The sequence below is a fragment of the Bos grunniens genome, chromosome 7 (genome assembly GCF_055505025.1).
Source record: "Bos grunniens cultivar Pamir isolate PY7600 chromosome 7, Bosgru_T2T1.0, whole genome shotgun sequence".
In the NCBI taxonomy this organism is placed as follows: domain Eukaryota; kingdom Metazoa; phylum Chordata; class Mammalia; order Artiodactyla; family Bovidae; genus Bos; species Bos grunniens.
In genome coordinates this window covers 90,351,194-90,371,741 of record NC_141171.1, presented here as the reverse complement: position 1 = coordinate 90,371,741, position 20,548 = coordinate 90,351,194, and the positions used below count along the sequence as shown (strand labels likewise).

At 38.1% G+C, this 20,548-nt stretch overlaps 1 protein-coding gene across 5 annotated transcripts in view; it reads right to left on the bottom strand.

Moving 5' to 3' along the window:
- Positions 1–20,548, bottom strand: part of ADGRV1 (adhesion G protein-coupled receptor V1) — a 542,962-nt gene that overhangs the window by 301,036 nt on the left and 221,378 nt on the right. For 4 of the 5 annotated variants that reach the window (XM_086413040.1, XM_086413044.1, XM_086413042.1 and 1 more), the window contains 5 exons: positions 14,017–14,259; positions 10,070–10,477; positions 5,080–5,264; positions 1,799–2,048; positions 1,159–1,298 (listed from right to left, as the gene is read on the bottom strand). In XM_086413040.1, the coding sequence (XP_086269166.1) occupies positions 1,159–1,298; positions 1,799–2,048; positions 5,080–5,264; positions 10,070–10,477; positions 14,017–14,259 (1,226 nt within the window). The remainder of the gene's footprint in view (positions 1–1,158; positions 1,299–1,798; positions 2,049–5,079; positions 5,265–10,069; positions 10,478–14,016; positions 14,260–20,548) is intronic. The other variant, XR_015168194.1, reaches the window with a different exon arrangement.

Genomic DNA, 20,548 nt, shown 5'->3' with positions numbered 1-20,548 from the left:
AAAAATCTGCAGTGCTCACCCCTCCCCATTTACACAACTTCTGTATTTTGAACCACATAAATTACTTGCTTGTCTAAGTACTTCCTTCCCCACCTATTTGGATTTTGAGCCAGTTATATTACATACATGTTTTCTAGGCCTCTTTCAGGTGTTTCCTTCTATAAGATTCCTTCTTAAGCACCAAAAGTTTGTCACGATTATAGCAAATACAGTGTCACATGCCACAACTTCTGAGCATCCCTCAGTGACTATTCAGGGACTACTCTGCTCAAGAGTAGTCACTTATAGTTCCTCTTGATCCCCTTATTTTTCTAAGGACATGAAACTTCTTAATCCCAACAGCGGATTCAAGCTTGAAACATTCATTAGTAATTATACATTGAGGATTGTAGAGTATCTGTGTATTAGGTTTAAAGTCTTTGCTGAGATATTAGGAATTTCAAAGAAAAATTATTTTCCCAGAAACTAGCCAGAACTTTGGTGTTTGAAAAGGACAGTTGGTTACCCAACTAAGCTGTGGAACCTTTTCAGAATTTTAGTTTGTGTGGCTGAAAGTAACAGAATCTAGTGACTGATTTGAACTCCAAACTCTCTAGGCCAGCCATGCCTGACGTTACAACCTCGGCTGAGATCCCAGAGAGAGAACTGCTCAGAAACATAAGGCCAAGGAGAGTCAAAGGAAGAGTCACTGTCTTCTTCCTCTTCTTGTGCCTGCTTTAACCCCCAAATGTGCTCCAAGTCATATATGGATTAGAATTATGAATCCGTGCTGATCCCTCCAGACATAGAGCATCAGATCCAGAACCACAAGTCCAGAGGGAAGGGGTCAAAAGAATTTCCTTCACGCTCAATAAATTAACCTGTAATCACAGGAAGGTTATCTGAATTGAGCAGAACTCATGCTAAGTCCCACGGAAGTTGTAATAATAAAGGAGTTAAGTAATGTGTTATACACACGTTTAAGTTTTTGGCTCTGTTTGCCACCTGCGCAAGGCTAGGACCACTTTCTATGCTGCTTTGGCTCACTTAGTGTAGAGGTGATTCTCCAGTCTAAAAATCTCACTCCAGACCATCTACATTCAGTACAAAAAACTGGGCTTAATGGTACCAGAATGAAGAAGGAACAAAATCTGATTTTAAAGAATTATTAACAAGTACCTCGCAGCAGCTGGATTCCAAAGGAGACACAGAGGAGTCTTAGGAACAATTCTAGGTTCGGCAGCATAAATCCTATAGAGAATCTCATTGCTGTTGGTCAGGGGTTGTGAACTCTGACCTTTCACACTCAAAGATAATACCTGTAATGCCAGAAAGAGCCGGAAATGTAATGACATCTTCCAATTAAATGTCAAGACTGGATCTCCCATTCTGAAATTTGCTTCATTTTCCTCATCACTTTTGACACTATTAATTGCCAGCTTCATTATGAATACAGGGCATCTGGTTGGTTTCCCACCGCAGACCTACCTCACTAAAGCTACTGACCAGTCTCCAAGTGACAATATCCATTTTCATTGTCAGTCTTCATCAGGAGTGGGATATAGCTTTAGTGAAAGCTATGTTTTTTTTTTTTTTCACCTACTCCTCATTTCATTCAATAAAACATGAAAGAAATATCTGCAACTATTTTTGAGCCTAAACATTCTACAAAGAGCTCATAAAGATGGGACATATTTCATCATTAGCTTACCATATGTAGCACTTACCATAAGTCGAATCAAGTACATGTATCCTAAGGAGCATGTTTGCAAAGGAAAAAGCAGATTCCAACTACGTAATTCTTTAAATGATAGATTACCTTATTTTTCAGGGCATGGAAATTGTTTCCAGTCATAAACCACTGCTGGCTGCTATATTCTGTAAACTGGACTAATTCACACGTGCTTCTCCCAGCCATTATTTCTGCATCCAGAACATCCAATAACCTCTCTGGAACTCGAATATAATCACCTTCTTTTCCTTCAAACTTGTGCCCATTGATCTGCTGAGGGTACCAGTGAAGAGCCAGTATGGACAAATACGGGCAGCTGTCAAGGATGGTTTTGCCTCTATGACAGAAAAGCGAAGGTTCTGCTAAAATGGCATGTATTTGCATATGTATATCCACTCACATTTGTTAAAAATCCATTACACTGGATCTCTGTTCTTTAGGTACAACCATGACACTGCCTACCCAGAAGCAGTAAAGAGAACGTGCTTTCAGTTCTTTTACGGTGAATTGCTAGGATTTTTCGCACAGAACTTGCTGTATCCTCTTGCCTGAACCCCCCTCTAACCTAAAACATGGGTTTCTGAAAGTTGTTTCACAGGCATCAGAATCTGTGCTATAAAATGTCTATTGCTGTGTTAGTCACATCAGCACGGGTGCAACAGGGTGAGAAAGGATGCACCATTCAACTGAAGCTCTCTGCTTTATAATCAAGAGTATCACAAACCTTACATATCTACAGCCAAATTCTCATCAAGTTCACCTCACCCTTTTCTGAGCCATCAGAGCATTTCTAATTTAACCATGTGTCTGATAAAAGAAATGGCCCTGAACAGGATCTTTATCCATTTAATAATTCTGTTTACAACAACCCCAAGGCACTAGACCCTGTGATCAGTGAAACTGCTTTTTAAACCTCAATGTGTGTTGAAATCACCTTGAAGCTTGCTTTAAAAAATACAGATTTCTAGGGACTTCCCTGGTGGTCCAGCGGTTAAGACTCTGAGCTCCCAATGCAGGGCAAATGGGTTCAATTCCTAGTCAGGAAACTAAGATCCTGTAAGCTGAGTGGCCTAGCCAAAAAACAAACAAACAAATTTCTACATTACATCCCATCCTTACTAAATAAAAATCCTTGCCTAGGGGAGGCTAGAAGTTCTGTGAGTCTGTATTTTGTAACCAGTCCTCCAAAAAATCTGATAGATGTTTTTCTGTGGATGCATCATGTCTGCAAATAATGAAAAGACACAAAGATAAATCTTAAGTGAAACCTGTCTGAAAAAATATGGAGAAGAGTAGGATAAAAGTAAGTGAGATGGCCCATAAGTGATGCTGAGTATATATAATTGCATCATGGATACAAATACCTCATCAAGGCTAAATTGGGAAATGGAGTTGAGAATTTTAAATAGAAGATTCGAGAAAAAAAAGGAAAAGGGAAAGGCTAACTTTTTCCTCTAGCTATACATTACATTAAAAAAAATTTTTTTTAAGATTTTTAAAAATTCTTTACCATATTTGAATTGGTGCTTTTGAATATTTAGCTTTAGTCCAGCCATTCATTCAGACTGCAGACCTCTGCGTCCAGGATGCATATTAAAACATCTCAATCCACACAGGCCACCCACAACAGCTTATAAAACTCGTCTCTTCACCTCTGCATCCACATCTTCACTGGTGACTCGGAGCTTAAAGCTGCCACTACTGACCTCTCCACCCACGGCCATGTGCAAACGGACTGAGACCAGCGAACCACGGCTGGTGGAAATGTAAGTTGGTGCAACCGCTATGGAAAATATTAAGGAGGTTCCTCAAAAGGCTAAAAACACAGTTGCCATATGATCCAACAATCCCACTCTGGAGCATATGTCTAGAAAAAACTATAATTTAAAAAGATACATGAACCTTTACGTTCATGATAGCATTATTCACAATAGCCAAGACATGGAAACAACTTAAATGACCATCAATAAACGAACGGATAGAGAAGATGAAGTGCATACATACCATGGAATACTACACGGCCATAAAACAGAGTGAAATTACGTCATTTGCAGCAACATGGACGGACTCAGACATCATCAAACTTAAGTGAAGCAAATCAGAACTAGAAAGACGAATACTACATAATATCACTTACATGTGGAATCGAAATGACACAAACGAACCCGTCCACAGAACAGACTCAAGACAGAGAACAGACCAGTGGTTGCCGAAGGTCAGGGGAGGGATGGGACGGGGTTTGGGGTCAGCAGATGCAACCATTCTCGCACAGAATGTGTAAACAACAAGCTCCTACTGTATAGCACGGGGACTATATTCAACATCCGTAATAAGCCACAAGAGAAAGGAACATGAAAAGAATATATACATATGTATAACTGAATCACTTTGCTTTACAGCAGAAACACAACATTGTAAATCAACTATAACAGCAATAAAAACAATTAAAAAAAAAAAAGTGAATTTCTGACACATGCTAGAGCATGGATAAAACCTGAAGAAACATTATGCTAAGCAAAGTACACCAAACACAAAGGACAAATATTACATGATTCCACTTATGAGATGGCTAGGATAAGCAAATTGAATAGAGACTGAAAAGTAGAATAGAGGTTACCAGGACAGGCGGAAGGAGGAATGGAAAGTTATTAATGGGTAGAGATTTTTAATTTGAGAAGATGATAGTTCTGGATATGCATACTGGGGCTGGTTACCCAACGACTGTGAATATACTAAGCGTCACTGAATTGTACACCTAAAAATAGTGTGAAAGTGTTAGCCACTCAGTCGTGTCCAATTCTCTGTAACCCTATGGATTTTAGCCTGCCAGGCTCCTCTGTCCATGGGATTCTCTACACAGGAAAACTAGAATGAGTTGCCATTCCTTCTCCAGGGGATCTCTCCCGCCCAGGAACTGAACCCAGGTCTGCCTGCATTGTAGACAGATTCTTTACCATCTGAACTACCAGGAAGTACAGAAAAATAGTTTAAATGGTAAAATCTGTCTTATGTTTATGTTACCACAATTTTAAAAATGGCCTAAAATACTCAAAAAGTTGGAATCATCCTTTTTTTTTCTATTCAGAATGTATCTTCTACTCATTATATAAGAAAGAGTAAATAACAAGACGTTTTATTTTTTAAAGACCCTTCAAAACAAGAATATATTACTGACAGTATAAATTAATTTTTTCTGGATGTAGTTTCTATGTTTTCTTCAAATAATTAACTTAATTTGCCCATCAGGTACAATTCATTGATTGTATAAGCCTTAGTTACATCATCTAAATGTCAATTTGCATTCTTATTACTTTGTAACCTGTAAAGGAATACATATAAGGTATGGTATTATATTAAAAGATACTTACTTTTCACCAGGAGAGCCACAGGTAACATCAGTCAGTAGAGAAAAGGCAAAATTCTCCGTCACTTCAGTGAAGTGACTGAATCCTCTAGTGTCCTTGCGCTTCGGGTTAACGAGAGCACAAAGGATCTCATAGAAAAGATTTCGGCTTTCAATGCTTAATGCTTGGTTTTTTCCTTCAACAGTTATCTGGAAAAAAATCCCAAGTATGAAACTGTATTTTAAAAAATCAACTGCTTAAATGATACATAAGGTATAATGTGTTCTTTATTAACCATTACTAACATTAACAAAAATAAACATGAACCTATAAAGAATTTAAGACAAGTTAGTGTCAAAATTATATTTGGCATTGAAATGTCAAATACATTTGAACTTTAAAAAGCATAATCATTTTATAAAGAGAAGGCATAGTCACAAGAATATTTTGTATATAATATCTAGATAAAGCTCCAAAGGGTTGCATCGGTCACTTTAATTCTAACTGCAATAATAAATATCACGAGTTAAAATTAAACTCACTTTTACATTTATCCCAATTCGTATGGCCTTATGAAAGACATATATAGCATAAAGCAGATTCTGGTTCAAAGAAGTGCGAATCTGGGAGATAATAAAACTTACAAACATGAAACAATTTCACTTAAAGTATGAGACCCAACAGAACAAAATTCTATCAGTACTTGGAAATCCTATCCTATACTTCTGAATCTGAGTACATATGAAATACATATGGGACATATGAATGTATGCCAGATAGAGCATAGGTGATTCCATTTGAATTTCAAATAATCAGCCAATAATTGCCTGACATAAGTATGTTCCAAATAGTGCTTGTAAATAAAAATATTTGTTTTTATCAGTAATACACTTATACTAAAAAATACATTGTTCATCTGAAATTCAAAGTTAATTGGCACCACATATTTTACTGTTAAAATTTCAACCTTATATTTTCAATGCTTGTTTCATTATTGTCATAGTCTAATTGTTATATGTCTAAATTGTGAAAACATGTTACATTTTATGGATATGGCTGCTAAGTGGCTTCAGTCGTGTCTGACTCTGTGCAACCCCATAGACGGCAGCCCACCAGGCTGCCCCGTCCCTGGGATTCTCCAGGCAAGAACACTGGAGTGGGTTGCCATTTCCTTCTCCAAAGCATGAAAGTGAAAAGTGAAAGTGAAGTCACTCAATCATGTCCGATTCTTAGAGACCTCATGGACTGCAGCCTTCCAGGCTCCTCCGTCCATGGGATTTTCCAGGCAAGAGTACTGGAGTGGGTTGCCATTGCCTTCTCCTATGGCAGGCCCCTTTTAATGGCTGGTTTTCCCAATTCTTGTTATTATAAGTAATGCTTAAATACTCATTATACAGGTATTTGTACAAATATTCCCCACACCTATTAGGCACTCTCTTTTTTTTTTAGTTTTTCCCTCCAGTTTTATTGGGATATAATTGACTATATATATTGCTGTTGTTATTGAGATGCTCAGACATGTCCAACTCTTTGTGACCCCTGGACTGCAGTACGCCAGGTTTCCCTTTCCTTCACCATCTCCTGGAGACTGCTCAAACTCATGTCCATTGAGTGATGCCATCCAACCATCTCATCCCCTGTCTTTCCCTTCTCCTCCCGCCTTCAATCTTTCCCAGCATCAGGGTCTCTTCCAATGAGTTGGCTCTTTGCATCAGGTGGCCAAAGCACTGAGTGTTGGAGTTTCAGCTTCAGCATCAGTCCTTCTAATGAATATTCAGGTTTGATTTCCTTTAGGATTCACTAGTTTGATCTCCATGCAGTCCACGGGACTCTCAAGAGTCTTCCCCAACACCACAATTAAAAAGTATCAATTCCTTGGCACTCAGCCTTCTTTACGGTCCAACTCTCACCTCAATACATGACTACTGGAAAAACTATAGGTTTGACAATATAATTGAGGTGCCTTTTGATTTTTCTTGTGGTATATGCAAAGAGAAATTTTGTTTAAACTTTATGTGGTCAAGTTTATCAATCATTTCCTTTATGACTTCTGCATTTTTATATTTAGAAGGAACTTCCCCACTTCCCCAATATAAACTTTTATCTTAAAAGTGATTCATCCATGTTTTCTGCTACTACTTTCCTGGTTTCAGCTTTACAGTTAGACCTCTGACCTGTCTGGGATTTATTTTGGAGTGGATTTAACATGGAGATACAGCTATTATTTTACTTTCAAATGGTTAAATCAGATGTATCAACACCATTTACAGAATAATAACTACTGCCTCTTGAGAAATCTGTATGCAGGTCGAGAAGCAACAGTTAGAACTGGACATGGAACAACAGACTGGTTCCAAATAGGGAAAGGAGTATGTCAAAGCTGTATATTGTCACCTTGCTTATTTAACTTTTATTCAGAGTACATCATGTGAAATGCCAGGCTGGATGAAGTACAAAGTGGAATCAAGATTGCCAGGAGAAATATCAATAACCTCAGATATGCAGATGACACCACCCTTATGGCAGAAAATGAAGAATTAAAGAGCCTCTTGATGAAAGTAAAAGAGAGTGAAAAAGCTGGCTTAAAACTCAACATTCAGAAAACTAAGATCATGGCATCTGGTCCCACTACTTCGTGGCAAACAGGTGGGGAAGCAATGGAAACAGTGACAGACTTTATTTTGGGGGCTCCAAAATCACTGCAGATAGTGCTTGCAGCCATGAAATTAAAAGATGCTTGCTTCTTGGAAAAGCTATGACCAATCTAGACAGCATATTAAAAAGCAGAGACATTACTTTGCCAACAAAGGTCTGTCTAGTCAAAGCTATGGTTTTTCCAGTGGTCACGTATGGATGTGAGAGTTGGACTACAAAGAAAGCTGAGTGCCAAAGAATTGATGCTTTTGAACTATGGTGTTGTAGGAGACTCTTGAGAGTCCCTTGGACTGCAAGGAGATGCAACCAGTCCGTCCTAAAGAAAATCAGTCCTGAATATTCATTGGAAGGACTGATGTTAAAGCTGAAACTCCAATACTTTGACAACCTGATGCGAAGAACTGACTAATTTGAAAAGACCCTGATGCTGGGAAAGATTGAAGGCAGGAGGAGAAGGGGACGACAGAGGATGAGACGGTTGGATGGCATCACTGACGTGATGGACATGTGTTTGAGTAAGCTCCGGGAGTTGGTGATTGGCAGGGAAGCCTGGTGTGCTGCGGTCCATGGGGTCACAAAGAGTCAGACACGACTGAGCGACTGAACTGAACTGACACTGCTAAGTCGCTTCAGTCGTGTCTGACTCTGTGCGACCCCATAGACGACAGTGCACCAGGCTCCCCCGTCCCTGGGATTCTCCAGGCAAGAACACTGGAGTGGGTTGCCATTTCCTTCTCCAATGCATGAAAGTGAAAAGTGAAAGTGAAGTCACTCAGTCGTGTCCGACTCTGAGCGACCCCACGGACTGTAGCCCACCAGGCTCCTCCATCCGTGGGATTTTCCAGGCAAGAGTACTGGAGTGGGGTGCCATTGCCTTCTCCGAACTGAACTGAACTGACCCACTGACCTGAAATGTCACTTTTATCGTATATGAAATTTTATATGTAATTGAATTTATTTCTTCACTTTCCATTTTATTTTACTAATCTGAATATCTGTGACAGCACCAGTTCATCCTGTTTTAATCACTGTAACTTCATATTTTCATATTGAGAAGAATAAGGTTTATCATTTTTCATCTTTTTCATAAAATTTCTGATGTATGTTCTCCCAGGTGAACTCATCATTTTGATTAATTAAAAAAAATCCAAAATAGTTTACTGATATTTTGATAGTACTTATATTCCATTTATAAGTTAATTTATAGAAAACGATTGTCTCTATGTTATTGAATCTTCCCACTACTGAACAAGTTATAGATTTCTATTTTTTCAAGGCTTTTCTGTTAGTAGAAATTTTCAGTTTTCTTGATATAACATATATTTTCATGTATAATATTATTGAATGATGTCAGTTACTTGAATCATATTTCAGTACTGACATATAAATAGCTTCAAGAAAACAATATGCCATACCATTGCAAAAATTTAGTAACAATAACATATGAAAATAATCAGAGCAAAGGCAACTTCGGTGGAAATAAAATCATTTTCTTTTTAAGAATACAAATAATGTTTTTTTACTTGAACTTATAATAGTTTAGAACACTTCAAATATATTTCATGCCTCTAATAATTGCCAAGTTACCTATTTCACATAAATTGTTTTAATATATGAGAACTTATACTGTTTATTAATGATTACTCAAAAAAAGTTAATTACATTTTTTCCATAGGATCTTCTTTCATAATTCAGTTTCATTATTCATGACAGATTCAAAAAAAAAAAAATCAAGATGTACTACCTGACAGCTCTAGTTAAATAAGTGTTGATTCTCGACCATTAATATGTAGCTTTCTTAATGTATCTTTTCTAAAATACAGTTACTGTGCTTTCTTTCCCTCTTCATAGCCTAAATCAAATTGTAATTGTACTATACTATTTCATCATTAGAAAATTTAAGTAACATCATTTCCTACAGTAAATTCTTTCCAGTGCCCAGGAGGAGCAGGGAACAAGCAAAGGGCAACAGCTTCATGGCACTTCAACTCGAAGAGCCGTATAATCTAGTCCTAGTCCTCATTTATGGACCTAGAAAAACTGCACACTATCTCAGAAGATGTCCATGTAGTTTCTAGAAGTATCAGAAAGAGCCTGGAGCTCCTGACCTCCGGAGCCTCTTTTCAGACACCAGTCTACTCTTACTGCTACAGTAGAGAACTCATCCTTCTCTGAGCTTCCAAACCAGCACCAGTCGCATCCAAGCAAAAGCACAGGGTCAGATATGGTGAATTCCACTCTGAGATTCAGCAATCTGACTCTACCATATAAATTCATTATAACTGATACGATAACCGTTATGTGGCTTTCGTCTTTTAAAAAAAGTATGAAACTGCTAACACTCGCAAGGGTTTTTTACCTTGTCTATCAAATACAGCACAGCGCTGAGCTGTTCATCGGTGTTCTCCGTGGCCACTTTCACGCTGATGCTGTGGAGCACCCTGTTGAGAATGTCGCCGTCCAGGGGCTGCTGCAGCTGATCCGCAAGCCCCCAAAAGGCCTGGGAGTTCGCATCAGAGACGAGAGTGATGTTCGCGGTCCCGTACACTTTATCAACTCTGGCACCCCCTCTCGGGTCAAAAAGCACAATCTGGAAGCGTTTAGGAAATGGATTCAAAGACCCTGTCTCTGGCGTGAGGATGACATCCAGGACAGTAGTTCTCTGGCCAGGCTCAAAGATCAATGTGCCTTCAGTTCTCACAAAGTCTTTCCCAGAAATAGCTGGAGATATGAGAGTACGACCGATGGTCTCGGCGCTCCTCAACTCCTAGAAATTAGACAACATCACTTAAGTGAAACTATAAACCTCTGATCTTGTCCAGAACCAATTTTCTCTTAATCTGATGGGCCACAACACTAGTATTAAGACAGGTGTTGCTTTAAATTTACAGTTTTTGAGTCCATACTAGATGTTCCCTCACTCTGGGACCTCACCAATCTTGTCCTCCAGTGTCAGTGTGACTCTATTTCCTCAAACTACACAAATACCAGATTTTTAGTCTTTGATAATTATGATATTACAAAGAAGTTGCTTTTTTTTCCTTTTATTGTTCAGCTCAGTCACCTTCACATACGCTTTAATCCTTACTAGTCACTTGTGTTATTTCCTTTTCTTCTTTCTTTTTCCATTTCCCTTGATCAGTCGATGTCTTTTCTACTGGTTTCTAAGAACTCATTTATGACTAAGAACGTTAATCATTTGTCATGCAATATAAATGAAACACGGTATTTTATTTTTTTATTTGGCTGTGCCAGGTCTTAGTTGCAGTACACAGGATCTTCCATCTTCATTGTGGCATGCAAGACCCTGAGTTGCAACATGCACTCTCAGTCGTGGCATGCAGAATCTAGTTCCCTGACCAGGGATCAAACCCAGGCCCTCGGCATTCGGAGCTCAGACTTGGCCACTGGCCCACCAAGGTAGTCCCGAAACATTGTATCTTACTGCTGTTAATTTACTATGGTGTTTTGTCTTTCAGTTGTGTATTAAAATATAACCATGTTGTGTTTTTAAAAATTTTTTGTAAATAAAACATGGAATTTTATAATTTTTCTAATCTCCCAAGATAAATTAGAGAGATAAATACACATCATACAGTGATGAGGTTAGGAAAGATAGATGCCTTAGAATAGACCAAGAAACAGAATTACAGAAGAAATGCCATTACTGCCTTACAGAACTTCCCCAGTGGTGAGCCAACTAACAATTTGAAGATGTATGCATCAGATCGTGTACATTCCTGATACAAAGTGTGCTAGGAAGTCACTGGAGGATTCCAGCAGGAGAGTGACACACTTTATTTCTAATTTTCGGGAGCGTTCTGGCTCTTGTGGACAGGTAGGCTGCAGCAGGGGGAGAGGATTGAAGAAGGGAGAAGAGATAGGAGATTTTTTTATTAGTTCCTGCAGAAAAAGGAAATAATGGTAGCTTTGGTTGTATGAGTAGAGAGGGTGAGAAGAGCTCAGACTGGGAATGTATTTAGAAGGTAGAGTCAGCAGGAGTTTCTGATTAATTCAGTGTTGTATGTAAATGAGGAGAAGGCAATGGCACCCCACTCCAGTACTCTTGCCTGGAAAATCCCATGGACGGAGGAGCCTGGTAGGCTGTAGTCCATGGGGTCACTAAGAGTTGGACATGACTGAGCGACTTCATTTTCACTTTTCACTTTCCTGCATTGGAGACGGAAATGGCAACCCACTCCAGTGTTCTTGCCTGGAGAATCCCAGAGACGGGCGAGCCCGGTGGGCTGCTGTCTATGGGGTCGCACAGAGTCGGACACGACTGAAGCGACTTAGCAGCAGCAGCAACAGCAGTATGTACATACTGGGAATGCTGACCTAACTGAAGGTTGGTATACTGTATGTATACTACAGTTATTGTTTTAACTACATTATTAAAATCTGTTTAACATAAAATCAAGATTAGTATTATTGTAACAGAATAGCAACTTGGTTCATAAGTATTTTCTCATACTTACTAGCTACTTGGAAAATTGAATTATATGACTTTCTCTTCTAACAATATCCCCAGCATTCAAAGACAGAAAATGCAAGAGCAATGAAGCAACAGGAAAGTAAATAAAATCAGACCAGAGAGGTAAATTTTTTCTAATTTTTAAAATTAAACCTTATATTTTGACATAATTACAGATTCACATGCACTTACAAGAAATATAAAAGAGTGGTCTCCTCTACCCTTCCCTAATGTCCTTCATAGATATCAATAACATCTTGCATAATTGTATCACAACCAGGATATGAATGTTGATATAGCCAAGATACATTTTCATCACCACAGGGCTCCTCCATGTTGATTTTTATAGTCTTATTAAAATGCTATGAGTTACACGCTAGGGACAGCATGCGTTTTACAAGGAATCATTTGTGAATCATCTAGAAAGAACATAAATGAGTATGATAGAGATATTGGCATTCAGATTCTTCTTTTGGCATTTTCAACTCCCCTTCCAACTGAGTGTATGAACTAGTTTAAAATGGGTCTCAAATCCTTTTTTTTTTTTTTATCACTTCTTCCACTCTTTTGCCCTACAAAGTGAGAGCATATGATGATATATATTTCATGGGAGAAGAAAGAACACATATTTTTTCTCATTTCTCTTACCATCTTAAATGCTTAAAAGGAAAAATGCTAAAATCTCCCAATGAATCAAAATACTTCTTTTCATGCTCATACCACCGCAGGGCTATTTAGAATGGAGTTTATTTCTAGAGTCTCATGTGAGAGAGTTGCATCTTCTGGCTTGCCAAGCTGTAGACTCTGTTACAAAGACAACTTTTCTTCCCGGCAAGCTTCCAGGACAGCTCGCTACCCGCAGCTACCATCCTCACCTCCAATCCCTGACTCACAGGATTGCTACGGCAGGCTGGTGGCACACATGCTGTCTCTTATGCACAGAACGTTCTGTGTGTGAGAGCCACGCAACAGTGACACAAGCAAGCACACGCTGAACAGCACTTGGCATAAAACCACAGCTTAGAAACCCTGAGGCCTAACGTATCCCCAGGCTTGAAATCTGGAAACAAAAGAAGTGGCAGCACTGTCCAGAATGGCAGCTTTCAAACTGTGGGGTTTGGGAGTTATACAAGTCCAGGGGAGGAAAAACAGAGGGCTACAGCGGGCAAGCTCCAGTCTCCACAACCATGCTTCAAAGGGAGCAGGCGTACAGCTTTGTTTCAATATATTAGAGCTTTGCTCCTAAAATAAAGTTTAAAACATACTACTTCCTCCCTTTCACTTGATGTCACCTAATAGAGAGGATGTTAAAAGTAGCTGTGAGACAGTCTCCTGAACCCGTGGATTTGAAGAAACACAAAGATCACAGGAAACACACAGCTAGTATTTGAAGTCCTAAAGAAGATTTTCAACTAGTTCAGGTAAAAATCAGAACAAAGACCCATACTTTTTGTTTCTGGTCTTACCCAGTTACATCCTGAAGAAATTTTTAATCTCTACAGATTTTTTTCACTTAGGTCATGTTCTAAAATGATAGTCTTTTGTCTTTTTGTTTCTTTTGGAAAAGCTGATTATACAATGTATGTAAGACATTTTGCATTGCATAATCAACTTTTCAAAAAAAAACAAAAAGACAATAGACTATCATTTTAGAACATGACCTAAGTGAAAAACATTGAACTGTGTCAAAGATACAGCTTAATGTAATAAACATAATGTGAATTATGATGGTATCATCAGAAAATAGTATATCAAATCTTCTCTGCTTCATGACACACGCCATAGTTAAAGAAGAAGAGCTTCCTGTGTGTTAATACCTGCTCCCTGCTTACCTGGGTACTGAAGTTAACAGACATCATTAGTCCTGCCCCATAGTCTCTGGCCACCTGCAGGCTAATGAGAGTGGCCTTCTTATGAGCCACCGGCAGTCGAGAACCCACAGAGAAGTACACGAGACTTGGAGGTTTATCACGCTGTAATAATTTAATCTGTGCAAATCTGGCACTATTGTTTAGAGCTGCTCCAGCTGTTACTTCATACAGTTCCACAAAAAAATGTATTTCACTTTGAGGTATCTGCCAATGAGTAAAAAAAAAAAGGGGGGGGGGACGATAATTACAAATAGATTTCTATTTTAAAATAATTCTGACATTAAGAAATAGCATCATTCATACACACTATTACAGAAATAAATACACATTTAGAGATACAGTCTGTATAATTACAGAATTAAATTCTTACTTAGATTACCATGAGATTTTTTTTTTTTTTCGGTCTTTCTTCAACACCTTTACTCTCTCTGGAAGAGCATCTTACTAGAAAATCAATGTCAGGAGATAATCTATGCATAAACTTCAATAAACAAAAGGATACACAAAGTATAATTCACACAATGAAAATGTTATCCAGTAGTTAAAAAGAATGAACTATTTCAATATTTTTCAACGTGGATGGATCCAAAAACATGACAATGAGTAAAAGAAATCAAGTTCGATAATGATATACATGCCATGCTACAACAAATGGAAAGTTTTTAATTACATAAAGCTTACTACATCTTGTTACTGGATACACATTTCACTGAAGGGTAAAAAAGAAAACAACACATAAAAGAAAACAAGACACCAGGACAATAGTGATCTCAGCTGGAGGGGTGGCCCTGAGGGTAGGGCAGGGTGTGGAGCTGAAAAAACAGGACAGGGGAGAAAGCAGCTTCAATTCTGTAAGGTTTCATTGTTAAAGGTTTTATATAAATTGGCCAAATATTGATGGGTTAATTTAGTGGTCTCAGGCATTATTCAAAATTTCCCTAAATTCAGTATCAAGAAATCTAAATTTAGTCCGTTGATTATGCTTTGGTCATGTTTTCCCTCAGTTCTGTGTCAACAATCTCAGATAATTTATTTTCTAAAGCCTGCATTCAATTCTGTAACATACTGTTAATCACCTGTTTTTACTTATTTTCTCTTACATAATAATTAAGAAATCTTAGCATCATTTTTAGCTTCCTAGCATAACTCCAAGAAGCTAAGCTGATACATTTTCAACTGTGTGTTTCACTGTCTAACTTGATATAACGCATCCTTCTTTTCTATCAGCAAGGATCTTAGTAATAGTTTGTTTTGTGATCATTTTAATGAGAATCATTATGTCATGAAACAATACAACAAATTCTTCAGTATTATTCAAAATGATTTATATCTTAGTAGCACAGTAAATGAACCGAATCTCTTTTTATTGTCTGAAGAAACATATTTAGTTTTCATGTGATATAGATTTTCTTTATTTTGCTGATTAACTCTCAGTAAATGTTGAAATGAAGGTAAATATGTTTTCCCTGCTTTTGGCAACTAAATTGGTATACAATAAATGGCAGCACTTGAAAAGTATAGGTAACTATATTCAACAACTATTATTCTCTAATGGCCAATGAGCTTGAGGTCACAATAATTTCATTTCACTAAGAACTTCAGAATATTACATTTCAACAAACTCTTGCCTTTTCTTCAGTACAGTATTTCTTCTCATTGTGATGATGATTAAAACATTACTTATAACTACTCTGAGTCAAAAAATATGTTGTAATCTAAGTAGGGAACCATAGAAATTGAACAAATGTACAGATGGGTGCCAACACATAATTAGAAGAGACAAAAGGAATCTTTCAGTCTAACAACAGAATACTCTGTTCAAAGACTATGCCTGAAGTATACTGGGAAAGCAAAACTCACAGATGGTTATCTGAACCTCTCTGGACCTAAATATGACTGGAGACCTCACAAGAACTCAAGTTCCTTCCCTAGTTAGGTCAGCAGCATTCCAAGATGATCTTTTGCCCAACTAGTATAAAATAATTTTTTTGTGGGCCCAGACCTGCTCAGAAGCAAGTAAAGTAATAAATAGCAAGATCTTACTTAAATAGTTCTTAAAGAAATATGTGCAACAAATGTTTCAACAATCTGTTTAGTTTAAATGGACTTTGTGGGTTAAGAAATGCATCCTAAGTTTATTAACTATGACCTTCATACATTTTGCTAATATAGACCATATGATAGAACCATAAGATACCCAGCAGAGAAAGAGTGCATGAACTGGAATTCAAAAGATGAATTCTAATCTTTACTGAGTAATCAACCTGGGGAAAGTTACTTAAGTTCTTTATAAATTGAAAATAAAAAAACTGAATGACTATAGGAATGATAATTAGAGATACGGACACGACTGAGCGACTGAACTGAAGACTAGAAAAACATTACGTTGAGCGTCGGGAGACAGGCTGAACTTAGGAAAAACCGCCGTCAGTCAGAGGTGCGACTCCACAGATGAAAGCATGCATTGTGTTAACTGTATTGTGTTGTCACTCACCTACTACTAGTGTTGATGTGGCTACTACTCGGCTCCACTCCCATCCATTCTGAATAGCAGCAATACCAAGCCACCCTATGAAGAGCCAACTCCTTGCTGAGAACCATGTGAAATGCCTCTCATTCATTATCTCGTTTAATATAACGGCCCTGTTATTAACTCCACCAAGTCTGAGAAGCTCAGGAAACCTCAGCAACTTGTCTGATGTCACAAGCTATTATTTAGTGCAAGAGTCAAAATTTGAACCCAGGTCTTCTATCATCTTATGTATGCACCTAACAGAAGCAGAAGATATTAAGAAGAGGTAGCGAGAATACACAGAACTATACAAAAAAGATTTTAATGACCAAGATAACCACGATGATGTGATCACCCACCTAGAGCCAGACATCCTGGAATGCGAAGTCAAGTGGGCCTTAGGAAGCATTACTATGAATAAAGCTACTTGGAGGTGAAGGAATTCCAGCTGAGCTATTTCAAATCCTAAAAGATGATGCTGTGAAAGTGCTTCACTCAGCACGCCAGCAAATTTAAAAACTCAGCAGTACACAGGACTGGAAAAGGTCAGTTTCATTCCAATCCCAAAGAAGGGCAATGCCAAGGAATGTTCAAACTACCACACAATTGCACTCAATTCACATGCTAGCAAGGTAATGCTCAAAAGTCTCTCAAGGTAGGCTTCAACAGTATGTGAACCAAGAACTTCCAGATGTACAAGCTGGATTTAGAAAAGGCAGAGGAACCAGATTAAAACTGACAATATTTGCTGGATCATGGAGACAGCAAGAAAATCCAGAAAAACATCTACTTCTGCTTCACTGACTATGCTAAAGCCTTTGACTGTATGCATCACAACAAACTGTGGAAAATCCTTCAAGTGATGGGAATACCAGACCACCTTATCTGCCTCCTGAGAAATCTGTATTCAGGTAAAGAAGCAACAGTTAGAACCGGACATGGAACAATGGACTGGTTCCAAATTGGGAAAAGAGTACATCAAGGCTGTATATTATCACCCTGCTTATTTAACTTTTATGCAGAGTACATCATGTAAAATGCCAGGGTAGATAAAGCACAAGCTGAAATCAAGATTGCCAAGACAAATATCAATAACCTCTGGTATTCAGATGACACCACTCTCATGGCAGAAAGCAAAGAGGAACTGAAGAGCCTCTTGATGGTGGTAAAAGAGGAGAGTGAAAAAGCTGGCCTAAAACTCAACATTCAAAAAACTAAGATCATGGCATCTGGTCCCATTACTTCATGGCAAATAGATGGGGAAAAAAAATGGAAACAGTGACAGACTTTATTTTCTTGGGCTCCAAAATCACTACAGACAGTGACTGCAGTAATGAAATTAAAAGACACTTGCTCCTTGGAAGAAAAACTATGACAAACCTAGACAGCATATTTAAAAACAGAGACATTACTTTGCTGACAAAGGTCCATATAGTCAAAGCTATGGTTTTTCCTGTAGTCATATATGGTAGTGAGAATTGGACCATACAGAAGGCCGAGTGCCAAAGAATTGATGCTTTCGAACTGTGGTGTTGGAGAAAATGCTTGAGTGTCTCCTGGACAGCAAGGAGATCCAACCAGTCAATCCTAAAGGAAATAAATCCTGAATGTTCATTGGAAGGACTGATGCTGAAGCTGAAACTCCAATAGTTTGGCCACCTAATGCGAAGAACTGACTCATTGGAAAAGACCCTGAAGCTGGGAAAGATTGAAGGCAGGAGGAGAAGGGGACAACAAAGGAAGAGATGGTTGTACGGCATCACCAACTAAATGGACATGAGTTTGAGCAAATTCCAGGAGATGGTGAAGCCTGGCGTGCTGCAGTCCATGGGGTCACAAAGAGTCAGACACAACTAAGCACCTGAACAACAACAAAACTGAAGATGTGGGAGACATACTGGAGGAAGTGATATTTTTATTTGTCCTTAAGGGAGAGTTAGGAAATGTTGAGTTGTGGGGCTTGAGGAAGGCATAAGACTATTTGGACAAATGCAGAGAGGAGGACTTAAACGTTATCAAGTAGAATAACATGACCAAAAGTTTTGAATATTGAAATTTCAGTTCCTTTTCTTCAGGGCAATAGAAAGCATAGCAACTGATCAAACTCCCACTCCAGAAAAGCAAAATATAATATTTGTATAAATTAGGAGTTTGGGATTAGTACATATGCACTACTATACAGAAAACAGGTATATAGGACCTACTGTATGGCACAGAGAATTATACTTGTTACCTTGCAATACCTAAATGGAAAAGAATATGAAGGCAAATACACACACACACACACACACACGTATGTTATTGTTTAGTTGTTTATTCATGTCCAGCACTTTGTGACCCCATCAGGTGGCTCTGTCTGTGGAATTCTCCAGGCAGGAATACTGGAGTGGGTTGCCATTCTCTTCTCTAGGGCATTTTCCTGACCTAGGGATAGAACCCAGTTCTCTAGCAATGAATGTGGATTCTTTACCACCTGAGCCATCAAGGAAGCCCACATGTACATATAAACTAACACATCACTGTACATTAAGTATATTTCAATTTCAAAATTTTTAAAAGTGAAATTCTTGGATAAAAAGTCAGTGGGAACCCAATATTTTAAACTTGTTTTCTAGCTCCATCACTACCAAGATGGTTCACAGCCACAGCTGTGTCAACCATCAACTCTCATGCCTATCTCCAAAACAAAGACTTAGATCTCTGAAACGCTGATGAAAGAAATCAAATCCTTGGATGTCTTAGAGCAGAAAAAGTCAAGATGGCTCTAAAACACAGGTTATTGCTATAAAGCAAATAAGTATCCAGAGATGTTAAAGCAATATGAAGAGACACAAGGGTAGCTTAGTAGATCTTTCAGTGTCTATGATATGACTATTGAAGAAGAATTGGGCATCAGAGGATGAGATGGCTGGCAGGCATCACCAATGCAATGAACATGGCCTTGGGCAAACTCTGAAAGATGGTGAGGGACAGGGAGGCCTGGTGTGCTGTAGTCCATGGGGTTGCAAAGAGTCAGACACAACTGGGCAACTGAACAATAAGAAAAGCAAAAATAAAAGTATTTAGTAAACAATTAAAATTAGATGAATTTGAATCTATAACATAATGGTACTTAAAGGTGAAAAATTTTAATGGTTAAAATGAAAAATGTGAGTGTAATAGTGTATAATTAATATTTTATTAGTTTTAATGTATAGGGTAATGTTAGCATATCAATAAAGTTATGCCTTTAATTAAGTATATATTGATTTATTAGTGAATGGTAAACATTCTCTGTGCATGTATGTAGGAAGGAGTTAATAGGAAATGCTAGTAAGACAATCATTTCTATAAAAAATACAAATTGTACCAAAAATAGGAATAAATTTTTAGGACCTGTGAAATGCATGCAAATGAAAACATGTCAGAAGTTAAAGAGTACTTCATACAGAAGGTGAAAGATGATGCAATTTTATGTTCATTCAAATACGATAGAACAGATGAACTGGAAAGATGCACTAAGGTCACAAATTTGTTATCTCATTTCTTTTCAATTTGTGCCACATTCCTTGGCATGTGGGACCTTACCTGGGATCAAACCCATGGACCGTGCATGGGAAGGCAGAGTCTTAACAACCAGACTGCTGAGGAAGTCCCTGTTATCTCATTGCTTATGAAGTAGAGCCTCCAGCTTGCCCTCACAAATATAACAAGATATTAACAAGGCAGGTCTATCTTTTTCTTTTTTTTAATTTCAGGTCTATCTTTTCAGTGCCCCTATAGACCGGCTCAATGTTTGACGGTGACAGGGCAATGGTTAAGGTTGAAGCGGCACTGCAAGATTTAAAGAACAAATCACTCTGTGGAAAACACATGGAGCTGAAAACATTAACTTGTAAAGCATGAACTTAAAAAAACATGTTGATCTCACAAGCCACGTCATAAAGTGGATCTCAATCCACTGTCCAGCAATTCTCATTTGAAACAGCTTCAGACAAGCAT